Source organism: Mytilus galloprovincialis, chromosome 10, assembly GCF_965363235.1.
Source record: "Mytilus galloprovincialis chromosome 10, xbMytGall1.hap1.1, whole genome shotgun sequence".
Taxonomy (NCBI): domain Eukaryota; kingdom Metazoa; phylum Mollusca; class Bivalvia; order Mytilida; family Mytilidae; genus Mytilus; species Mytilus galloprovincialis.
Genome location: NC_134847.1, coordinates 44,544,098 through 44,566,333, shown reverse-complemented (window position 1 = coordinate 44,566,333; position 22,236 = coordinate 44,544,098). Strand labels below are relative to the sequence as shown.

At 31.7% G+C, this 22,236-nt stretch overlaps 1 protein-coding gene across 2 annotated transcripts; it reads left to right on the top strand.

The window, feature by feature from the left end:
- The first annotated feature begins 1,377 nt into the window (after positions 1 to 1,377).
- LOC143047623 (ectonucleotide pyrophosphatase/phosphodiesterase family member 5-like) lies at positions 1,378 to 10,547 on the top strand. 2 transcript variants are annotated; one of them, XM_076220787.1, is made up of 4 exons: positions 1,378 to 2,399; positions 3,780 to 3,950; positions 4,879 to 5,133; positions 6,600 to 10,547. In XM_076220787.1, exons 1-4 carry the CDS (start codon positions 1,505 to 1,507, stop codon positions 6,800 to 6,802), a joined length of 1,524 nt encoding a protein of 507 aa, XP_076076902.1. In that variant the 5' UTR covers positions 1,378 to 1,504; the 3' UTR covers positions 6,803 to 10,547. The 2 variants fall into 2 exon arrangements, with proteins under 2 accessions (XP_076076902.1, XP_076076903.1); XM_076220788.1 differs by lacking the exon at positions 4,879 to 5,133.
- Positions 10,548 to 22,236: the final 11,689 nt, after the last annotated feature.

Sequence of the window (22,236 nt, the reverse complement as noted above, 5' to 3'; positions counted from 1 at the left end):
CCAATGGGTCTTCAATGTAGCGAGAAACTCCCGCACCCGTCGGAGGCGTCTTTCAGCTGGCTCCTTAACAAATATGTATACATTGGCGGATCCAGGAGGTTCCGGGGGTTGGAACCCCCCCTTTTTTTGGCCGATCAATGCATTTGAATGGGAGCATATAGCTGGAACCCCCTTTACTCTGGGTTGGGAACCCCCCCCCCCCTTTACTCTGGGTTGGGAACCCCCCTTTTTAAAATGGCTGGATCCGCCCCTGGTATACTAGTTCAGTGATAATGGACGTCATACTAAACTCCGAATTATACACAAAAAACTAACATTAAAAAATCATGCAAGACTAACATAGGCCATGCAAAGGCTCCTGACTTGAGAAAGGCGCTAAATTGCGGCTGGGTTAAACATGTTCATGAGATCTCAACCCTCCCCTATACCTCTAGCCAATTTGGAAAAATAAACGCACAACACTACGCATAGTAAAACTCAGTTTAAGAGATGCCCGAGTACGATTTCAGAATCCATGGAGGACGTACTATAAAAAAATCAAAAAATTGTATGTTATACTTGTATGTATTGTAAATATAAGATAATGTCTTCAACTTTTATTATTTAGTACATATTACTAGTCCCATCGAACATTGCTGTTTTTCATGTAGCAATAACTCAATGTAACCGTAGCCTTAATAATTATTGTTACATTCGTATTTAATCGGTTCCTTATCCAACCATGCATTCCGGCATTTAGTCCCCAATGTAACAATAATATTTTTATTATTGTTACATTTCCATGTAACCGTAGCCAGTGCCTAATTTAAACACATTCTAGATACATAAATTAATTCTAAAAACATAGTCAAAGAAAATGGAATGCATTACAAAGGATTATATCCGTAATAAGAAATACTGATTTGTCAAAGACCGAATTATTTTACTATTTCATTTACTGTTATCTGTTTTTGTCCATTTTAATTCCTTGTTATCTGTTATGAGCCAAATCAATTTGCTGTTTTGCTGTTATTGGGACCCCCCTTGCCCCCCTCTTTAATATTGAAAAAATGTCAGATATTTATTGAGTTTATACTGAGACTACTCTGAGACTATCAGAACTACTATAACACACTGGGACTACTATAACACATAGTGTGTTATAGTAGTCTCAGATTTATATAAGCCTACTAGCAATACATCCCGGCTTTTTATGTCACCCGGGTCGGGATATCCTTTTAAGTAATGAATATTAGTTTTAAATGTTTTTGCAGTTCACGTTTATTTTATAGTGCACCACTTCTAGAATTTACATAAAATACTTTTAAAATCACTTCTTATAAAGATAACCGGAAAACAACTATAGCTGTACCACAAATGGACAGAATTAGTATTTATTGTGTACTTCCGGTTGTTAATTTTGGCCAGCTCATCCGAAACTTATGTCCAAAGATCCTAAATAGACCTTTACAGGATGTAGAAGAGAAATCATTCGTTATTTTCTAGACATTCAACACAATTTGAAATGTTCTTCATCCACAGAATAGTTCCTTTCCCTAAAATATCAACTTTACTAATCTGTTTGTCCTTTTTTATTCTGATTCTAGCAACAGCAGTTGATAAAAAAGTTCCACGCTTGCTATTAGTTTCATTTGATGGCTTTAGATGGGATTACCTATTGAGAAATAAAACAAAGCATTCCACACCAAATTTTCATAGATTAATGAGTGAAGGTGTACATGCAAGAAATGGTATTAAAAATGCATTCATAACCAAAACTTTTCCAAATCATTACACCATTGTGACCGGTTTATATGAAGAAAGTCATGGCATTGTCGGCAATGTTATGTTTGATCCGGAGCTAAATGAAACTTTTAACATTTATAATGAAAATCAAGAAAAAAGTTCAAAATGGTTCGACAATGGAGGGGAACCAATATGGGTAACAAATCAACTTCAAAATGAGTGTTGCCATGGTTACTGTAGACGAACAGGAGTAATGTTCTGGCCTGGTGATCAAGCACCAGTCAAAGGTGTTTTACCATTCAAATATTTACCGTATGACCGTACTGTAGAATACAAAACAAGAGTTGACACAATTGTCCGGTGGTTCACTGATAAATATTCTGTAAATTTAGGATTATTATATTTTGAAGAACCAGATCATACTGGTCACCAAGTAGGACCAGATAATCCAGAAATAAATCAGAAGGTCATAGAGTTAGATAAAACTGTTGGATATCTTTTAAATGAATTAGACAAAAAAGGAATTTTAGATGACACTGATATTATCATTACAAGTGACCATGGAATGGCATCAACTCCACAATCAAAAATGATAAACTTAGATGATTATATTTCACCATTAGACTATAGAATATTTTCAAGCGATCCTATTGGCAGTGTGCTTCCTAATCCAGGTAAGTAGAGTTGTAAACCAAACAATAATATTCATTAGACAATCTTCATGATCTTATAATATTGAACTGATTTACTCAGTCCTGTTGTATTTAATACAATGTAGTTTGTCCTAGTACAAAAAACAAATGTAATGTATGTTACATATGACACAAGACATTAAACATGTTAAATCAAGGATCACAGTGATCACCATTACTTTTTTTTAGTGACACCAGACTTTAGATAAAGTCTTACATGTACATGATGTACATGTACATTGTAGCATTACATACACTAAATACATAAAATAGCATGTTTCTCTGTTGTCATAAACATTCATAATATCTACTAGAATTAATAGATTTAGCTAGCAAAGTCCTTATATTTCAATAAGGTAACTTTATTTGTTAGTGGAAAATTGTTTTAATGTTAATTAGGCTTAAATTAAAAATTGTTTGCTTTCCCCTCTCTTGCATGTCTCTGTGATTAAAGTAAGATAACTCTGGTCAATTTTTCTAACATTCAATCATTATAGGAAGATGATATAGTTCTGTTTTCATTTATAGTCTTTTTCAGAAAAGTTCTAAATGTTTTGGGTAGGTCCCAATTACAATTTTACACTCTAGCATCTGGCATCAGTTAGAAGCTCCTGGAATAAAGAGTTGGCTATGGTGTTCTGTTTTGTGTTTGTGTTCGGCGTTATTACACTTTTTTCATGTATTTGTCTTAAGGGATCAAGTAAAGCAGATAAGTTACATCAGCTTTCTACTTCATTTGAGTTCTGGCATAATATGGTTGTTAAACATTACAAACCTGTAATCGTATAAGACACTATACACCTCGTGTGCTTGCATTAACTTATCCAAAAATATATTTATTTCAAGCCTAAATATTTCGACATGTTATTTACATTTTATAAATTTTAGAATTCTAATTGTGTCACAAATTCCAGTTAAGATTTGACTAAATACCAATATCCTGATATCGTCAGGTAAATATACTACATAAAATTGTATGCAGCAGTATTTCGTTACCACTTCAAATAAACAAATCACAATTTGTAACATTGGCAATGCCAAGTGTGTTCCCTGACATTGTACTAATATTTAGCATGAGGCACTACATTTTGTACTTTTTATGTAAGATTTTTTGCCCCTACATTTGTCATGTTTGTAGATTAAAGCATGAGTGATATGGCTCATTCATGTCAATGGAGCCAAAAACACGTATTAATTCAAATTGATCATGTTGATTGGTAAAAATATATACAGCAACAAGCAATGACAAGATGACATTGAAATATATCATAAATACATTTATCATGTTTATATCTCACTTCAATATGTTATGTACATGTATGTCAATATATTTTTTAACATTTATGCATGTATCTTTTGCAGGTAAAGAAGACGAATTATACAAAAAATTATCAAACATTCCACATTTAACAGTATACAAAAAAGCTGACATTCCAGATGACATGCATTTTAAACATAACAGAAGAATACAGCCTCTTTTGTTAGTGACAGATGAAGAGTATTCACTTAGCCACAATAAATCAAAGATTGGAGGTAAGGCCAAATAAAAATATATGTGTGCAATCCAGTTACCCTACCTACCCTACTTTTTAGTCTTTATAAAACTACCTGACATATTTTTTTGTCGCTTTTCATTCAGCACTTTTAAACTTAGAATGTTGCTCCCTTAGACTGAATGAAAAAAAAAATAGAAAAAAAATCCGTACCGTAGGACATAATCAACATTTTTTTTTAGATGTAACTGGAACCACACATACTATTCTATATATGGCCTAATGGTATTACATGTATTTACACTTTCATGGACTTGCAATGTACATGTACATGTATGTTACTAGTACATGTATGTTTTCACCTTTTGTAAGAAAAGATTTATTTCTTCCCTTGTATAAAATTATTTTTTTAGCTGAAAGGAAATCTGTTGTAAATTATATTGAGACAAGAACCAAGTGTTACAGAAAAGCAAAATATACCTAAGGTCTTCTACAATAGAGGCAAGAGTCTGTACAAAATGTCAGCTGAACGTCAAAATTCTGGATGTTTAAAAATTTATAAATAAAAGTAGATATATATTATAGAGAGTAAAATGTCGAAACAATCATATTCCAGAAAGAAAAAGTTCTTTTAGACAGTTAAAGTGACCCCACTTAGTTCTTGTATTGAATTGACCTTCAACATTTGAATTTTTTGGGTGAATAAATGATCTTTTTAATAAATCAACCGGCCCACCATCTGGTTGGAATTGTACAGATTAACACTGGAAAGTTCAAAGTTCTAAAAACAATAGTGCATATATTCGATTGGATACCACTGCAGTCTGCTTTTAGCACAGCGCTGAATACCCATACCCCATCCCTAAAAAAGCCTAGGGAGAGCACTGTTAATGCATAGCTGTCAGAGGGGATTTATTTGACATGATTTCTCATTTATTTAGAGCTTAATGTCAAATATTATTTTTCAGAAGGAAATCATGGATACAATAACAGTTTTAAAGACATGCATCCATTTTTCATTGCAAGAGGACCCTCATTTAAAAAAGACTTCTCCATAGACACATTTAATAATGTAGACATCTATCCATTAATGTGTGAAATCCTTGGAATTAAACCAGCCCCAAATAACGGGTCCTTGGAAAATGTGGAGAGTTTACTGGTGGTTAAATCTGCTGTTCATAAATCCAAAAGCTTTTTAAGCTATGATTCAACATTCCTTATTTGTAAGTAAACAAATTAATTTGCAATTTGTTCAGTAAGTAGCCTCTGTCCTTTGTTAGTCTGTATTTATTCAGGGCTCACACTACTTCAGCATCATAGGGAGAAGTTACTTCTCTTTTTGAAACAGATAGGGTGAAGTGGTGAGATTTAAAAGAGAAGTTCTCCTTCATGCACAGTCTTACAATGTTAATGTTCAACAAATGTTTAAATAAAGCATGTTTTTGTAAGTAGAAACTTTTCAAATAATCATCGAAGCAGTCTGCACCAAAAACTTTTTCATCTACTAGTCCGGACACTAAATATCAAAACTTGTCCCTATATGACTATAAAAAATTTTGAAAATTTTCACCAGTCCGAATTAATATTTACTAGTCTGGGGCATCGGACTAGTGGCTAACGGTGCAGACTGTCGAAGTGTGGAATCCTAGAAGAGAAAAAAAGGTGTGTTACTGATACTGTGGATCCATTTAATTTTATGGATATAATGTACCAATTTTTCGTTGATAGAGGGAAAAAAGTATTTTCAGGGATATTAGATTTTACTTGTTTGGCTTTATATATGTTTTGATATGAGCGTCACTGATGAGTCTTATGTAGACGAAATGCGTGTCTGGCATACAAAAATATAATCCTGGTACCTTTGATAACTATTATGGTTTTGCTAATGTCTGCATACATGTATATACAAACTGATAAAAAAAAAATGTATTCTCCATTAAACATGTTAAACATTAAAATTTGCAGTGAAATGAAACCCACTAAATGTACAAGAATTGGTATCCCACAAATAATGATGATTCTACTGTACTCTGCAGAATAACATGAATAATTATCTTGAAAGTTGAAACCATATATGCATAATGCACAATCGGTATATAATGTATCACTAGCCTGTCAATTTTTCAGTTACCTTTCCAAAGGTCGATTGTTCACTCTGGGCATTCTGGCTTCCTCCATCAAAACAAACTGACCATCATGAAAATTAGACAATGGTTAAAGTGGCGTTAAAATCAATCAAGTTGAACCATATACATGAAAGCACTACATGTACCTGTATCTAATACACCTTATCGCTATTTAGTCCAATCCGGGAAAACAGTCATTTATACAACTTCCTGTTAGGGTCAGGCCTCCGATAAATAGAGGTCATCAGTAGTGAGCTGAGGGAGGAAAAACTTTCGAAAGCGGTCATTAGTAAACTTTGATAGATTATGATCCACTTTTTCAAAATTAAAATTGAAGTACAAAAATATTTTGTTTGAAGTATTTACGGTAGTTTAAACAGGTCTCATTAAAAATATCATGCATAGTGCATTGTTTAAACAAGGTCCCAGATAGCTTCAACTGGATAAAAAAGTTGTGTAATTTAAGAACTTATCCGTAATGGAATTTTAATACCAATTAGGTGCGTGGACATAAAACATAAAATAAATTGCATAATAACTAAAATTATGTTAATTTATTGTAGATATTGTATTACTGGTATTTATAGCAACAGTAGCAGGAATATTTAGTATAGCTGCATGTCGACAACAAAGAATTCATCGACATAGAAGATTGAGATTATCTTCCTTGTCACCAATGACAATGCAGCTGAAATACAGCTCCTCTTCAGTAAATGGAGGGAAACAACCCTTACTAGGAGGAACAGATACTGAAGAAGAATTTTAATATAGATCTGATGCTATTCATAGTAAATAAATAAAAGTTCTATCTTTACCTCTGTGCCAGATTACCTGGTAACACATTCTGGGTAAGATCTGGTGACCTCATGTTTTTATTAGACATTAGAGGTTTTCTAGTCTCTGAGAGGACATTCATACCGTTAATATTTTTTGTATTTCATTGAAACAATATAAGAATGGATTTTGATCACCCCTCCTTTGTTTAAAACTTTGCCTCAGCCATTTGATAACAAAGAAAGAAAACTAGATTAACAAAATATTGACTGACCATGCTAATGGTATAGAATCACCACTAAAAAAATTATGTATGTACTTTTTTCATTATCAGATAATAAATTTGACCATTAGTTAAACCACAAAAGGGTACCCAAATCAGAAAGTTATACAAAATATAGTACCTGAGAAAATATTTTTCATGATTTTGAAAAACAGAGGTTTTGATTTGAATGGCCTAATATACATTTATTGCATAATACATTGAAATACCATGTTATAATATAATGTTTGGGAAACATGTTTGATTATACTTCTAAATTATTATCTGTACTGAATACATTTCTGTATTGTTAAAAAAATATAAGCAAGAAATGAATTGTACTTTGGAATTTGTGTTTTGTGATTTGTTGTACTTTACACCCCAAAAATGTTATGAAATCCAAAACATAAAGGAACTATAAATTCAGACATTTTTGTCCATTGTATATATGAAAAAAAGGAAATTGGTTTCACAAACAAACAAAAACATTGTTGAAATACAGAATGCAACATTTCCTGAAACCATAATAATTTAAGGAGTGTTTATCATGTTTATGTCTTTTTTTGTAACTCATAAATGCTCCATTTAAATACACACCCAAATTGGTTATTTCAAAACTACTAAAAAAAAGTTACAGCAAGAAATAAATTGTTAAGGTATTTGTGAGTTATGATTGTATTTTTAAAAAAATTGTTCAAATTTATATGTGATTTGCTGTACTAACACAAAAAAGTTGTTATGACCTGTAACATTAGGGTATTCTTAAGCTTTAAATTGAAGAAGAGGTTACAAATATCTTTGTGTGATCACTGAATTTCCTAAAAGAATTATTTTCTGTTATTGCAAACTGAATTGAAATATCCCCAATAAATTTTAAATGTACTACATGTTTCCAGCTATTCACACCATGAATAAGATTTATACATTTTTCATCTGAAACAGTGTTTATGTATTATTTTGCTTCATTTGTATGATTTTGTATATATTTGTTTTTACAGAATTTTAATTTTACATTGTATTGAACTCAGTCGTTATTGGGTAATTTATTTGAAAATATTTATATATTCTTTTATTAAGCTTAATAAAGGCAACAGTAGTATACTGCTGTTCAAAACTCATAAATTCATGGACAAAAAACAAAATCGGGGTAACAAACTAAAACTGAGGGAAACGCATTAAATATAAGAGGAGAACAACGACACAACATTAAAATGTAACACACACACACACACACACACACACACACACAGAAACGGACTAAGCATTAGAAAAAATCCTATGAGAATAACAAATATAACATGAGCTGCGTCGGATAGAAATCGACATTATGTAAGTGTACGTATGTTTATATATGTATAAGATTTTGTTTAATTGAGGAACATTTAAAAAACGATTCAAAGATAAATTTTGGTCTGATATATAGGGTTTTCATATCAACAAAGTTATCTCATATCAACAGTTACATATACTGATTGTTCATAGCGATTTTTTCAACCCGACAAAAGGTTAAAAGATGTATTGATATTCATTTGCATAAGGTCGATTTCTATCCGACGCAGCTCACATCAAAACCAAATACATGAATTTGGGATAGATAAGTACCGTGACACGTCTTATAGTAATGTGAATTCACACTCAAAAATAAGAGAAAACAAACGACACAACGGAAACACAACGTTAAAATGTAACACACACAGAAACGAACTATAAATTTGCATTTGCTTAGTAGTTAGTATCATTGTACCGCATCTTTTACGATTCATATATAGAAACACAATTTAATTAATAAAGTCTAGTGTTTTCCCTAGTGCCTTTCAGCATTGAGTGTGACGAATTTTCAACTACACCTATCTTTGTCATGTATTTAATCATATTGCCATCCAAATAATTAGATTCCAAAAAGTTGCATTTTTCTTTTTACACTTGGTTACATTCCAATTTTATGATGTTTGTTTTGTGTGTTTTTTAAAAGTCTACAGTAAGTTTGTCATATTCTGATTAACGGAGTCTGATTTGTTATTTACGCTGAATTGCTCAAGAATCTGTGAAAGTGGTTTCATTTTTTCTTTGCAAGTAATAGACTAAACAGTACATAAAGGAAATGAAGGGTTTCAATTCACAAAACTAATGAAAAAAATCTGAAAAAATTCAACTTCAAATCATTGTGTGTTAAAGTATGACTGTCTTAAGATAGCAAAAAAGAGAGAGTTGGGATTTCATTTTTTCTTCAGTAAATACCTTCTACTGATTGTTTACCTTGTTGATTGTTAATATGAAGGACAAAGTGTAAAAACTAAAGTTTTGTAGTTAACAGTTTACTAGTTAATTTATAAATGAACACACAGTAACATATTTTGCTTGATAAAAAATACGGCCTTGAACTTTCATTGTAGTGTTTAGTATTGAGTAATAATTTAATTTTGGATGTAACGCGTCTTCTGATTGTCTGACGTTATTTTGTTATGAGCCCATAGACATAATTTAGTCATGTGACCATGACGTCATCAACGTTTTTTCATGGTTTTCTACGGTTTAAAATGGAATTTAGAATTAAATTATAAGAAATGACTGTAATATTTTTTCTGTCTATTCGAAATATAAACATAAAAAATGTGGTGCACACTGTTAAATAACCCGCTACGCGCGTTATTCAGTGTGCACCACATTTTTTATGTTATTTCTTTATAGACAGAAAAAATATTACAGTCATTCCTTAAATAATTCAGGAAGGGTTGCAAATCCATTAACTTCAGAAATGCAATATCACAATTTATGCAATGAAGATGTTGAAATTTGTTACCTAATGAATTTGAATATATGAGGTTTACATATCTGTAACACAAAATGTGTGTGTTCATCGACTTTGATATCACTATAAAAGTGTTCCATTTAGAAGGCAATTCACTATACATTCCATAAAAGAACGTCATAAGAACATTTTAAGACCAAGCAATTGTTTGAAGTTTTTTTTTACTCACATTTTATAGAATATAAGTATATATATTTCAAAAACTGCAAATGGATAAGTTTCATAAATGCATAAAATCAATTTGATGGTATTTTCTGAATTCTAGGTTGTTCTACTATTGCAATAGTAAATGCTTGCAAATATTTTTGAATTAACAGTATATCAAATGTACTACAATTGTGGGGTCAAAAACAGTTCTTCTAATGCTAAAGTATTTAACTCTATGAAGAATATTCAATATCAATGAAAATGGACAAAACATTAAATATAGATTAAAAAAGTTGAGGTTTTCTGAAAGTACTAGTACATTAATGTATCTTTGTTTGTGACTTACCAAACACAGTTAATGTCTGAAATCCATTGAATGTGATATTTGAAGACAAGTGATATTTTATCTTTGAATGACTTGAATATAATGTACATACTTTATAATTAGTTTTTTTATTGACTTTGTATAGGCTTACAGTAACTTTAAGTACTGTCAGATCTGTAATTTGTGTCTTACGTTTTTGTAACATAAAAAAACATTTCTGATTCTTTTAAAACACTTTGAAAAGACTTATATCAGAGTAAATTTAACATGGCTAAGATTAAAATACCACCCATTATATACTCCAGTCACTACAGATGTATGGATACATGTTTGTCTTTTTAACATAAGCATAAATGACATTTATTGATATTTTATTTATATATTATGTTTTGTTTTTCTCTTTGAAATAAATATTTTAAAACCTGCAACTTTATTTTATATAAGAATTTTTGCATGCATATTGATCTTGAAAATAAAAAATTGAGTTGAATTAGTTTGAAGTACTCCAATTTGTATAGACAGTGATTTTTTTTAATGCATATGACCTTACTTTGACATTTGTTAAACCAGAATCCAGAACAAATAGGTATTTATCACGAAAATAATGGTAATTTTTCTAACTACTTTTTTGGAGCCTATTAGAAATAAAAAAGAATAATGGCAGTTACAAACTAAAACCATGGAAATACATTGATATCAATGATGACAAACACATCAAACGAATAGTAACAATTGTTATATTACTGACTTGGTACAGGCATTTGATAGGGGCTTTCTGTTTTAAATCTCCTAAGAGTAAGGTAATTTTGTTATTGTACTTTTGTTTGGTTTTGTATCTTTCTAGGTTTTGTTAAGTTTGTCGCTGTTTCTTTGACTGATGCATTTTAATTGTCACTGTTGGTGTCTTCAGTTTTCTTTCAAGGTAAGGTTATAATGGACTGCCCAATATGTGGAGAGCTTTCTATATCACACCGGAGTCTTGTACTTCGCTAATTGTTACATACTGTTTGCAATGAAACATTTTTGTACGATTGATCAAGAATAGGGTTTACAATATAATGGAATTTGATGCGACTGTCATACAAGTGAGAGGTTTAGCTAGCTATAAAATAGGTTCAATCCACCATTTTCTACATTTGAAAATGCCTGTACCAAGTCGGGAATATGACAGTTCTTGTCCATTCGTTTTTGATGCGTTTTTTATTTGATTTTGCCATGTGATTATAGACTTTCCGAATTGATTTTCCTCTGAGTTCAGTATTTTTGTGATTTTACTTTTTTTTATACCAGGTATATATCTATTCCAGTAATAAGTTTGCATTGGAGTCAATTGGAGATGACATACGGTTTTCCAGTTATTTGACAACATCAACATACGATAAACGGCAATAACCTTCAGATTATTTCAGACCCAAATAACAAAGTAAACCTCTTCCATGTTTTGCTGTTATCACTCTGATAAAGCTAATTAGTAAAATTAATCATTTGGACTTTGAATTATTTATCATGAGTTTTAACAACAAATATGGATCTCGGTTGGCTTTTATCATTATCACTTTCAAATATATCATAAGTCTTTTGGTTAAATAGTTGGTATTGTTTATTGTGTTATAATTTGACAAAGTTTAGAAACGGGGTAGGTAGTTTTAATTTTAATTAAATCTGATTATCAGAGTATAAAAAGTTAAATCAAGTTCTATTAAATGTCAGTTTTGTCGAAGCTTCGGCTTTAGTCACAGCGATCCTGCATTCCGTGTTCGTCGTCGTTGGCCAAGTCCACAAACATTCACTCTGTGCTTAAAGTTTTTAAAATTTAATAATTTTCTTAAACTATCCTTGATTTCTATCAAACATGGACAGAAGCTTGTTTTTGTTCATAAGAAAGTATCCATAAGTAAATTTTGTAAAAAGAAAACTCCTCTTTTTCAGTATTTAACTTATAAATGGACCTAGTTTTTCTGCCGTGAAACATTGCATTCACTCTGTGGTAAAAGTTTTCAAAATTTTAATAACTTTCTTAAACTATTCTGTATTTGTACCGAACTTTGACAGAAGCTTGTTTATGATCATAAGATAGAAACCAGAAATAAATTTTGTAATTTTTTTTTTTCATTTTCCGTATTTTACTTATAAATGGACTTAGTTTTTTCTCAGACAGGCAACAATACATACACTGTGAGGTAAAATTTAAAAAAAAATTAACTTTCTCACAATATCCTGGATTTGAACTAAACTTGGACAGAAGCTTGTTTGTGATCAAAAGCTAGTATATAGAAGGACGACATTTTGTAATTTTTTTTTACCTGTTTATCCATATTTAACTTATAAATGGACGGACTTTTCTTCCAGTTAACATTATATATAGACTGTAGTTAAAGTTTTAAACCATTTTTTAGATTCATAAACTATCATGGATTTTACCAATCGTGGAAAGAAGCCTCTTGCAATCAGAAGATAATATCAAGAGGAATATTTCAATTGATTTTTTCCTCATTTTTGTTCATCCCGCAATTAACATCAAAAGTAGGCGAGACACTTGGTTCCGCAGAACCCTTACAATATTTTTTAATGTTTTCAAAGCCTTTAGAGTTAAAATTTGTTCTTCTATGACTGGCATAGGAGTTAAGGATATATGTCTCTTTTTTTTACCATTGAGGCTTCACATTTGCCAAATAAGAGAATATTGGTAAAATATTTGCAATCGTGAAACTCGAAATTATTTTATGCTTGAATATTTCCAATAAAAAATGAACGGACGATGTCCTGGATAACTATATCTAAACGAGCTGATCGATCGGGATCTATCAGATTGTAGGAGAAGACAAACTGTAAAACTATGTCTGTTTATCTAACTGAAAAAGAAGCACCATTAAAATGTGGGTTCATTTTATGATTATGCTACAAAAAAATAAAATAACAGAAATACCGAACTCCGAGTAAAATTCAAACTGGAGAGTATGTAATCAAAATAAAAAATAAAAAGCTCATACACATCAAACGAATAAAAAAAAAACACTTATTCAATAGAAATTGATATCTAACATCTATTCAACATGATAACTTAACTGATATACCCTTCAATCTTATTATTCTATTTCAGAGTGTAGTTTACAACATGTCTTTGAAGAATTCATATATTGGTATGAGAATATTATAATGTCATTTGTCAAATTGAATACCTGCTTTGATACAATACAAAAATAAGAGGGTGTGCTTTTATTGCCGATGAGACAACTCTATACCAAAGACCCATTGGGGTAGAAGTTAACTATACATTAAAAGGGAAAATGATGAGATTATAACAGGGCAAGGTGATATACAATCTCGGGTGATATTTATGAAATGAAACTGAAAAAATCTGTATTAGGCGGTTTTAAAGTTGAATATTATAAAAATATGTGGGATAAATTAGAGAGCATAGTAATAACCATTCTTGATATTGAGTATAAAGTCCAAACACTTACATATTCACAGCGTACAAGTGTATTAAACCTTTTATTTAAAAAGGTGACACATATGACACTAACAATTTCGTCCTATTTCTCTTTTGACTAGCGACATGAAACTTCTTTCATACGCTCTAGCACCACGTTTATATAGATCTTACTAAAGCTTATTAAAAAAAAAACCAGACTGAGTATGTAAAGAATAGACTGATGGTTTCAATCTTAGATGGATACAACATGTTTTTATATCACTTGACTTTTTAAAATGGAAATTGGTTCCTCAGTTTCAGGGTTCGTGTTGCTTTATAGTCTTTAGTGTTCCATGTGTCTTGTGTACAATTTGTCTGCTTGTCGTTTTATTTTTTTGCCATAGCGTTGTCAGTTAATTTTCAATCTATGAGTTTACTGTGCCTCTGGTATCTTTCGTCCCTCTTTTAAAAACATTTTGGAATTATAATGACTCTTAAGATGGGCTTATAGTTATCAAATGTACCAGGATTCTAATTTAGTATGCCAGACGCGCGTTTCTTCTACCCAAGATTCATCAATGACGTTCATATCAAAATATTTATGAAGCCAAACAAGTACAAAGTTGAAGAGCATTGAGGATCCGACATTCCAAAAATTTGTGTCAAATACGGCTATGGTAATCTATGCCTGGGATAAGATAATCCGTAGTTTTTCGAAAAATTTAAAGTTTTGTAAACAGGAAATTTATAAAAATGACCACATTATTGATATTCATATCAACACCGAAAATCTGACTACTGGGCTGGTGATACTCTCGGGGACGAAACGTCACCAGCAGTGGGATCGACCCAGTGGTGTTAATAGTTATCAAAGGTACTAGGATTATAATTTAGTTCGCCAGACGCGCGTTTCGTATACACAAGACTTATCAGTGACGCTCATATCAAAATATTTATGAAGCAAAACAAATACAAAGTTGAAGAGCATTGAGGATCCAAAATTCCAAAAAGTTGTGCCAAATACGGTTAGGTAATCTATGCCTGGGATAAGAAAATCCTTTTGTTTTCGAAAAATTTAAAGTTTTGTAACGTTTTGTAAAAAGTTTGTATAGCATTATTCAAACATGTCACAGTTATGAACAATGGATGAATATTTAGGGCGTGTTCATTGGTTTACTCTGTACATCTCTAGAATGTCCAGAATGTGTTTTGGTGAAGATTAAAAAAAATATATCCTCTAACGAAGATTTTAAAGAAATGAATCTGGACCATTTCTGTAAGTATTCTGTTAAAGAACCAATAAAACTCAATTCAATATGCCGTCGAACATGTCGAATATAACAACTTGTAAGAAATACATGAAGTGTACGATGATTTAAAAAAAAAGAGTTGCTTCAATTCATTCGATGGACATAGCTGTAATATAAAAAAGAAGATGTGGTATGAATTCCAATGAGACAACTCTCAACAAGAGACCAAAATGACACAGAAATTAACAACTATAGGTTGTTTGGTCTGTTTTGGCGTTGATGTAATTATATAATACGTGTAAACACCAAAACAAATGGCCGGAAAGAATCTATATGTTAGAGTCAGAGTTAACCAACTTGCATGCAATTGATTTTTATATTTTAATGTGCTCTGTCTATATGCTTCTCTGTGCTTTCTTTGTTACATGGTTGTTTGTTTTCATGGTAATTAAGATAATAACACAATGTTGACTACTACATCCGCCTGTTTTGACATTTGTACCTGTTATGTGTGTTTGTTTTGTTCACACATCGTTGTATATTATGGAATTGTATTCAACTGTCTTACAAGTGAAATGTTTAGCTAGCTGTAAAACCCCCATATTCTACTAAGGAAAATGCCTATACTGATGACAAGAATATGACATGTGTTATCCTTCGTTTGCTGTGCTTGAGCTTTTGATTTTGTCATCTGATGAGATCTGGATCACCAGTGTAGGTGATATACGGCTGAAAACACATTTTATATTTATAACTGATCTAAATATCAGCACAATAATGTTAAGTCTGCAAATTTGCAGAAATAAAAATTGTTCTTCCCTCGTCGGGATTCGAATAAGAGACAATACCGCAAGCATGGTTATAACACAGTACATGATATATTAGGATTGTAGATATAATAGATTGCAGATTTGCTAAATATCTATCGTTAAGGATCATGAGATGCAGTCACAGAAATAATTATTTTGAAAAGTACGTCTAAACAAATGAAAACTCTACGACAGATAAATCCATTGGATCATCATTGATGGTGAATCACACGGTTGAAAACACATTTTATATTCATAACTACCCTAAATATCAGCACAAAAAAGTTTTTTAGGAAGCAAATTTTTGTTCTTCCCTCGCCGGGATTCGAACTGATGCTATTGGAATAAAGAGACAACACCATCTTCACGTTAAACGCATTTTATGATATGATTGAACTTTCAGGTTATCTATAAAATGTCAGGCATTATATCAAATGACTAAAAATACCTAGTCATTTTGTAAAATGGCTGAAATCTTAAAATAAAATTCAACTTATTGCCTGTTGAGCTAGAGAGAATTTGTAGAAAGTAAGACATGGGGTTTTGGAAGGCCAGCATCGTACTTTTTAATTGACACTAACTATGGCATTGATGCAATATACTAATGATAATATAATAATAAGATAAGTGTACATTGGTACAAACATTACTAATATTCTTTTATGATAAACTACATTTATTATAGAATTCAAAGCTGTTTATTTGCAGGTGACCATCATGTTTTGTATGAAACACGTAAAGACTTTTGCTAAAAATATGTGGGCAACTTTCTTTCATTGCATATTGATTTTTAAAAATACAGCATTCATTATTTTATTTACAAATAGATACATTGTCAAAATTTGCAAGTTTTAGTCACGCATAGTAATTCTCCAGTGAAGGTTGCACGAGAACATTACATTATACTTTGAAGCCTTTACTGGGGAAACATTGATTTGAATTGAGATATGAATTTATGATCATTTGTGCTAAAGAATTCAAAGAATTGTTGATAAATGCGTGTTTATCAAATATTAAAAGTCTAAAATAAACAATTTACAGGGCATGGGCTCGATAATATGAAGCACCGTTTCGTGTGTATTTTAGTCTAGACGCCATCTAGTTGAACTCCAAACACCTCCGATTGCCATATAAGCGATATAAACATAAATATAGATATAAATAGAAAACGTAATCGTGAAATGGAATTTTTCAAGGTCGGTTTAATTTCATATCATATTTAAAAAATGTATGTTAATCACCGTTTTCACCTATATAAGAATGATTGTTTTTGTGGATCGAATCAGTAAAAATCTAAAAATGATTTACCTTTGTTTCACTTTCAATGTTGGCATTCTTTTCCTTTAAATAACCCAACACGCACATTTCATGTCAGTGTTCCAGCTAGGATTTCAAAAGGGCAGGGTGCCAATCCTTAAAAGGGCACATTTAACGCGTGAAAGATAATTTGAAAAAAGACATGTTTTAATAAAGATGTAAATCAAACATTTTTTATTCCTTTGATCATAGGTAACATATATATACAATCACAATCACAATGACATTAACCTAGATAGAAGTTTATCTTTCTATCTTTAGCACTGAAGAAATTGGCAAACACCTTGTCACACAATTTATTAAAACATTGCTTGTCACAATTAAGTTTAACATGTAAAATGTAAAATGTTTTGTAATATATCCTGCTTCATCCTATTCCTGGTCACACTTAACAAGTTTAACTTGAGAGAATACTCTCCACACCTCTGCTGTGCTCAAAGGCAACACAGCAGCTGTGCTGAGTAGGTGAATCATGTCAGGATAAAGTGTAATTAACCCTAATTTACTGTTTGATAAAAACTGAAGGCAAGCCGTGATTGTTCTATCTTGACTGCTCTTGTCCCATATATTCATTCATTCAGTAGAATTTCATCATCTATTGCAAAATGTTATGACAGCTCCATTATTTCAGAAACAGCATATGTTTCTTGTACTTCTTCCAACATGGATGCGTGACCAATATCTAGCTAATAGGTTAAATTAAAGTTCGCATGACAGATTGAATGAGATCGAATTATTCACTTGGAAGTGAATAATTCAACATCTATTTTTCATAGCTTATTTTGACAAAAATGAACTATATTGGTTGCTATAAAAGCGAATAATTATGATTGAACAAAAACGTACGTTACATTTTTTTTTATTTATCTCGTAGCTAGTGCTCCATTAATTCACATATTTGTAAATAACATAAAAAGTGCAAAAAATACGATTTGTTTATATCCAGTCAGTGAATTAACATTATCATCTTGTACTGTAAAGGACTACAGCCAAGCAACTATAAATATCAATGAAAGCCTGTACAAACATATGTTAACCTTAATTGAGTATCATATTTCTCGAAGTCGAGACCAAAACGTTTACTTCATAACATTATTACATTTCCTTATTTTATTTCCTTACAGTTTGGAACAATAAAGGAGGATCAGGGAAGACAACCCTTACGTTTCATCTGTCAATTGAATATGCATTAAGTCATCCACTTGAGGAAATTGTTGTATTGGATATGTGCCCTCAGGCAAACGCTTCGTCTGCTCTACTGTCCACCAGTGTTAACGAAATTGGCAAAGGTAAACAGGGAGATGAAGTGGTAAGGGAAATGGCTAATTCCAAAGTACATTGCAGTGATACTCGTAAAAAGTTATTTCCATATGATAAGACAGTGTGTGGATATCTAATGGCTCAGATAGATAGAAGAGGCATACCATATCAAGATTTTCTCGTTCACCCTGCTCAATATAACAAGTATATACCTAGTAATATGTATCTACTATGTGGTGACCATTACTTGGAAGTGATAGCTATGCGTCTAGAGGGAGAGAGGTTATTACCACCTGCTACAGGAGGACCATGGAAAGCTGTAACAGAATTTATGAAGGAATTTGTCACCGGAGTCGTAGCATCCGAATCTCGAAGACGTAACTACACTTTCTTCATTGACACTAACCCTAGTTTTTCGGTTTACACCGAACTAGCAATTCTTGCAGCCAACAGGCTTATTGTGCCTTTTAATGCTGATGAATTTTCGAGAACAGCTGTTAAGTCCATGTTATACTTGCTGTATGGCGTTGAAAAAGATAATGAACGACAAATGAAGTACGCACACTTAAGGGAATACGAATTTTGGTACAGGGCTAGATTAGAAGGTCTTATTCTCCCAAAAATACACTTTCTTATAAACAATAAAATCACACAATACGGTAAAGGAGTTGCAAAGGCATTAGGAGCGAATGAACTTGAAATACGCGATCATATTCAAACCGTAATGTACGAGAAACCGGATATATTTGTGCATCCTCCTTATTGGTCGATTATATGCGAACTGAACGATTTTCACACAATTGCAGTCCAATGTTTACATTTAGGATGTCCGTTAAGAAACCTTCCAGCAGAGGTTCAGATGGCGGACATGACCGTTACAAATGCTGAAAAGAGTAGAGCTTACCTTTACACGCTACGAGGTATCATAAAATTTTTGTAGACATATTTTTACAAAAAATATTTGAGACTGAATGCATAAATTTCAAAACGTTGCACTGACTTTTTCTTTTTTAATGTGAACAAGTTGTTTTTATCATGATTATTCAATTATGTTTGTTAGCCTTAGTACTATATGTAAGACATATCTGATTTCCTACATATCTAATTATCAAATAGTTGCTGGACCTGAGAACAGCCAGTGGCACTTGATTATATTTGTGTTGTGTTATTTTAACTTTAAAATGTGAATGATGCTTTCTAATTAGCGTGAATATAGTAATGTATTGTGGTAATTCAAGTCAAGAGATTTATCATTTTGTGATTAAAAGCTTCTACTTTAGACATCTTTTACTATTTCAGAATAATTTTACATACATGTCATACATTATTTATAGTTTGTTTTAGTTTATTTTAATCAAGATGTAATACAGCTAATAACTATAAAAGAAATCACTGAAGAGACATGTATTGTCGAAATGCGCATCTGGTGCAAGAAAATTGGTACCGTTAATTTTATTATTCATGCATTTTGTGAAAGAATATTTGAAATACAATCGGAGCAAGCCTACAAATTCATGAAATTATAATTATTTTAGGAATAGCATGAACATTTTATATTTGTGGTGTATTTTAAATATTTTCCCAAAATATGCAAGTCTATGTTGATGATAACTGAACAGATGCATTCGTATAGTAATACCTTATAATAAAATGTTCTTAAATTGTCATATAATGGATTTTAAAATTAAATGAAAGTCATCCTTAATATCAACTTGATTAAATAAATTAAGTACATAATATTTCATTCATGCGAATTACAAAAGAAATGATGATCTTCATTAGAAAGGTTAAAAAAAAAGTTTGGAGTTAGTATATTCGAATTGTTTAAATATGTTTCTAATATGGGCTTTTAAAGTTAGATGAAGGTGTATGATTTCAGATTTTATGCATCATATATACGTGTTTTCAACTTTGTATTTATTTGGCTTTTAACTATTTTGATCTGAGCGTCACTGATGAGTCTTATGTAGACGAAACGCGCGTCTGGCGTATAAAATTATAATCCTGGTACTTTTGATAACTATTTACTTAGACTTTGCTTTGATGTATGTGTAAAAGAGAGCCAAAAGATGTCAAAAGGACAATCATAATCATAAGTCGGAAATAAACTGGCAATGTTATGACTAAAAAAGAAAAAAGATCAACAAACATGCAAACAACAGTTCACAAAACACAAAATGGAATACTAATGCCGGTGCAACACGAATACCACCAAAAACTTGGGATGATATCATATGCTCCGGTAGAGTAAGCATGTGACATTCGTCGTTTTGGTCATCTTAGTACAATGGAAACCCAATGAATTGCATAGGAATGCCGACAATTTGTTGGAAAAGTCTACCTCCAAACTCAACAAATATGTTGTCGATAAGAAACTCCATCATACTGACTACTTGTTCTTCTGTGTAACATGTTTTACCTTTTTGTTTGTCACTATTAACGAAATAAGCCTTATGAAGTAATATATTTATAGCGTATGCTACTATTTTTATGTTGAAAGGCATTGTGGATTATTTCTTTTGGGCGATTTTTCAGTTTCACATGGGGAATGGTGGTACACAAATGTATACAGGGTTGAAAAATCAAAAGTTTTGATAGAACTAATTTCAGAAAAAAAGACCGAGATTTAAAATTGTATAGAAGTTATGTAGAATTTTTAAGAATCCACATATGGTTAATACCACTACGCGAGAAAACAGTTTTACAGTATTTCTGAAGACCTCTTTCACTGCGGACAGAATTTTAGTCAATCTAATGGACAATTCTTAAGTGGAACATGAAGATGAGCCAGCAATATACCGTTGTTTGTACGGAATGAAGCTTTGGTATCCAATACAAACAAGGTAAGTCCTCCGATTTAGTGTTCAATGTAATGTTTATTGAAGCCATGAAGGACTTATGATTTGCTAAAATCTCATCCTTGTCAAATGATATGTCTTTGTATGTGGGATTACCTGAGACCCAATTCTTTTACAAGACATTCGTAGTAATACGATTTACATACAAAGACAATATTATTTGAAGCTTTGTCCGCAGGAACATCAACATACTTATCATGGTCGATCGTTCTCACAGTTTTTCAACTTGTGAATGCGACGTTTTATCAGAGACCTGATAGTTTTAACACATTCTGACAAAGTGTCCTGTTTAACTTCTTTTCGCTTAGCCCATGCTCTGGTGTAGTACTCAATGGAATCCATAATTATTTTGAAGTTATGGTTCCAATTAATGTGTTGGGTTTTTCTAAACTTAGGACCATGAGAAATCACCTTTCAGAGATTTTCATGTTGAATTATGTTTCGATCCCCAGTTATAACATGACCAGAGGGGCTGTAATTATAAGGCGAGTGGGAACAGTCACATGTAGGAGGGTTTTTTAGGTATTGTTCTAAGTCAAGGTCCTGCAATGCTGGTTTATAGTTAATAGTTATCAAAGGTACCATATTTGCAATGGTTTTGGTGTAACTGTAGGATACAATAGGAACAGACTGATTTTAAAAATAAATAGGAATTTTAGATGTTACCTCCTTGTGATGTAGAACGTTGCAGATATTGATTGCATCAATTCCTCTATTGGCAAAATCAATAGGAAGGAATTTCCTCTTTTCCTCAAGTAAAGGTTCCGATCTTACTGGTTTGAAAAGACGGAAAAGAGCTACATCACAAATAATACTGACTAGTCTGTATATTGCAGAAAATGTATTGGTGCCTCCTTTGTCAAGTGCATAATCTCTCAAACGTTTTAGAAAATTAACTGGCAGTGAAAAGAGAATAGTTCTTATGTAATGTAACCCTATTGGATGATGAAGATGTGAAAGAAGGTCATCAAAGA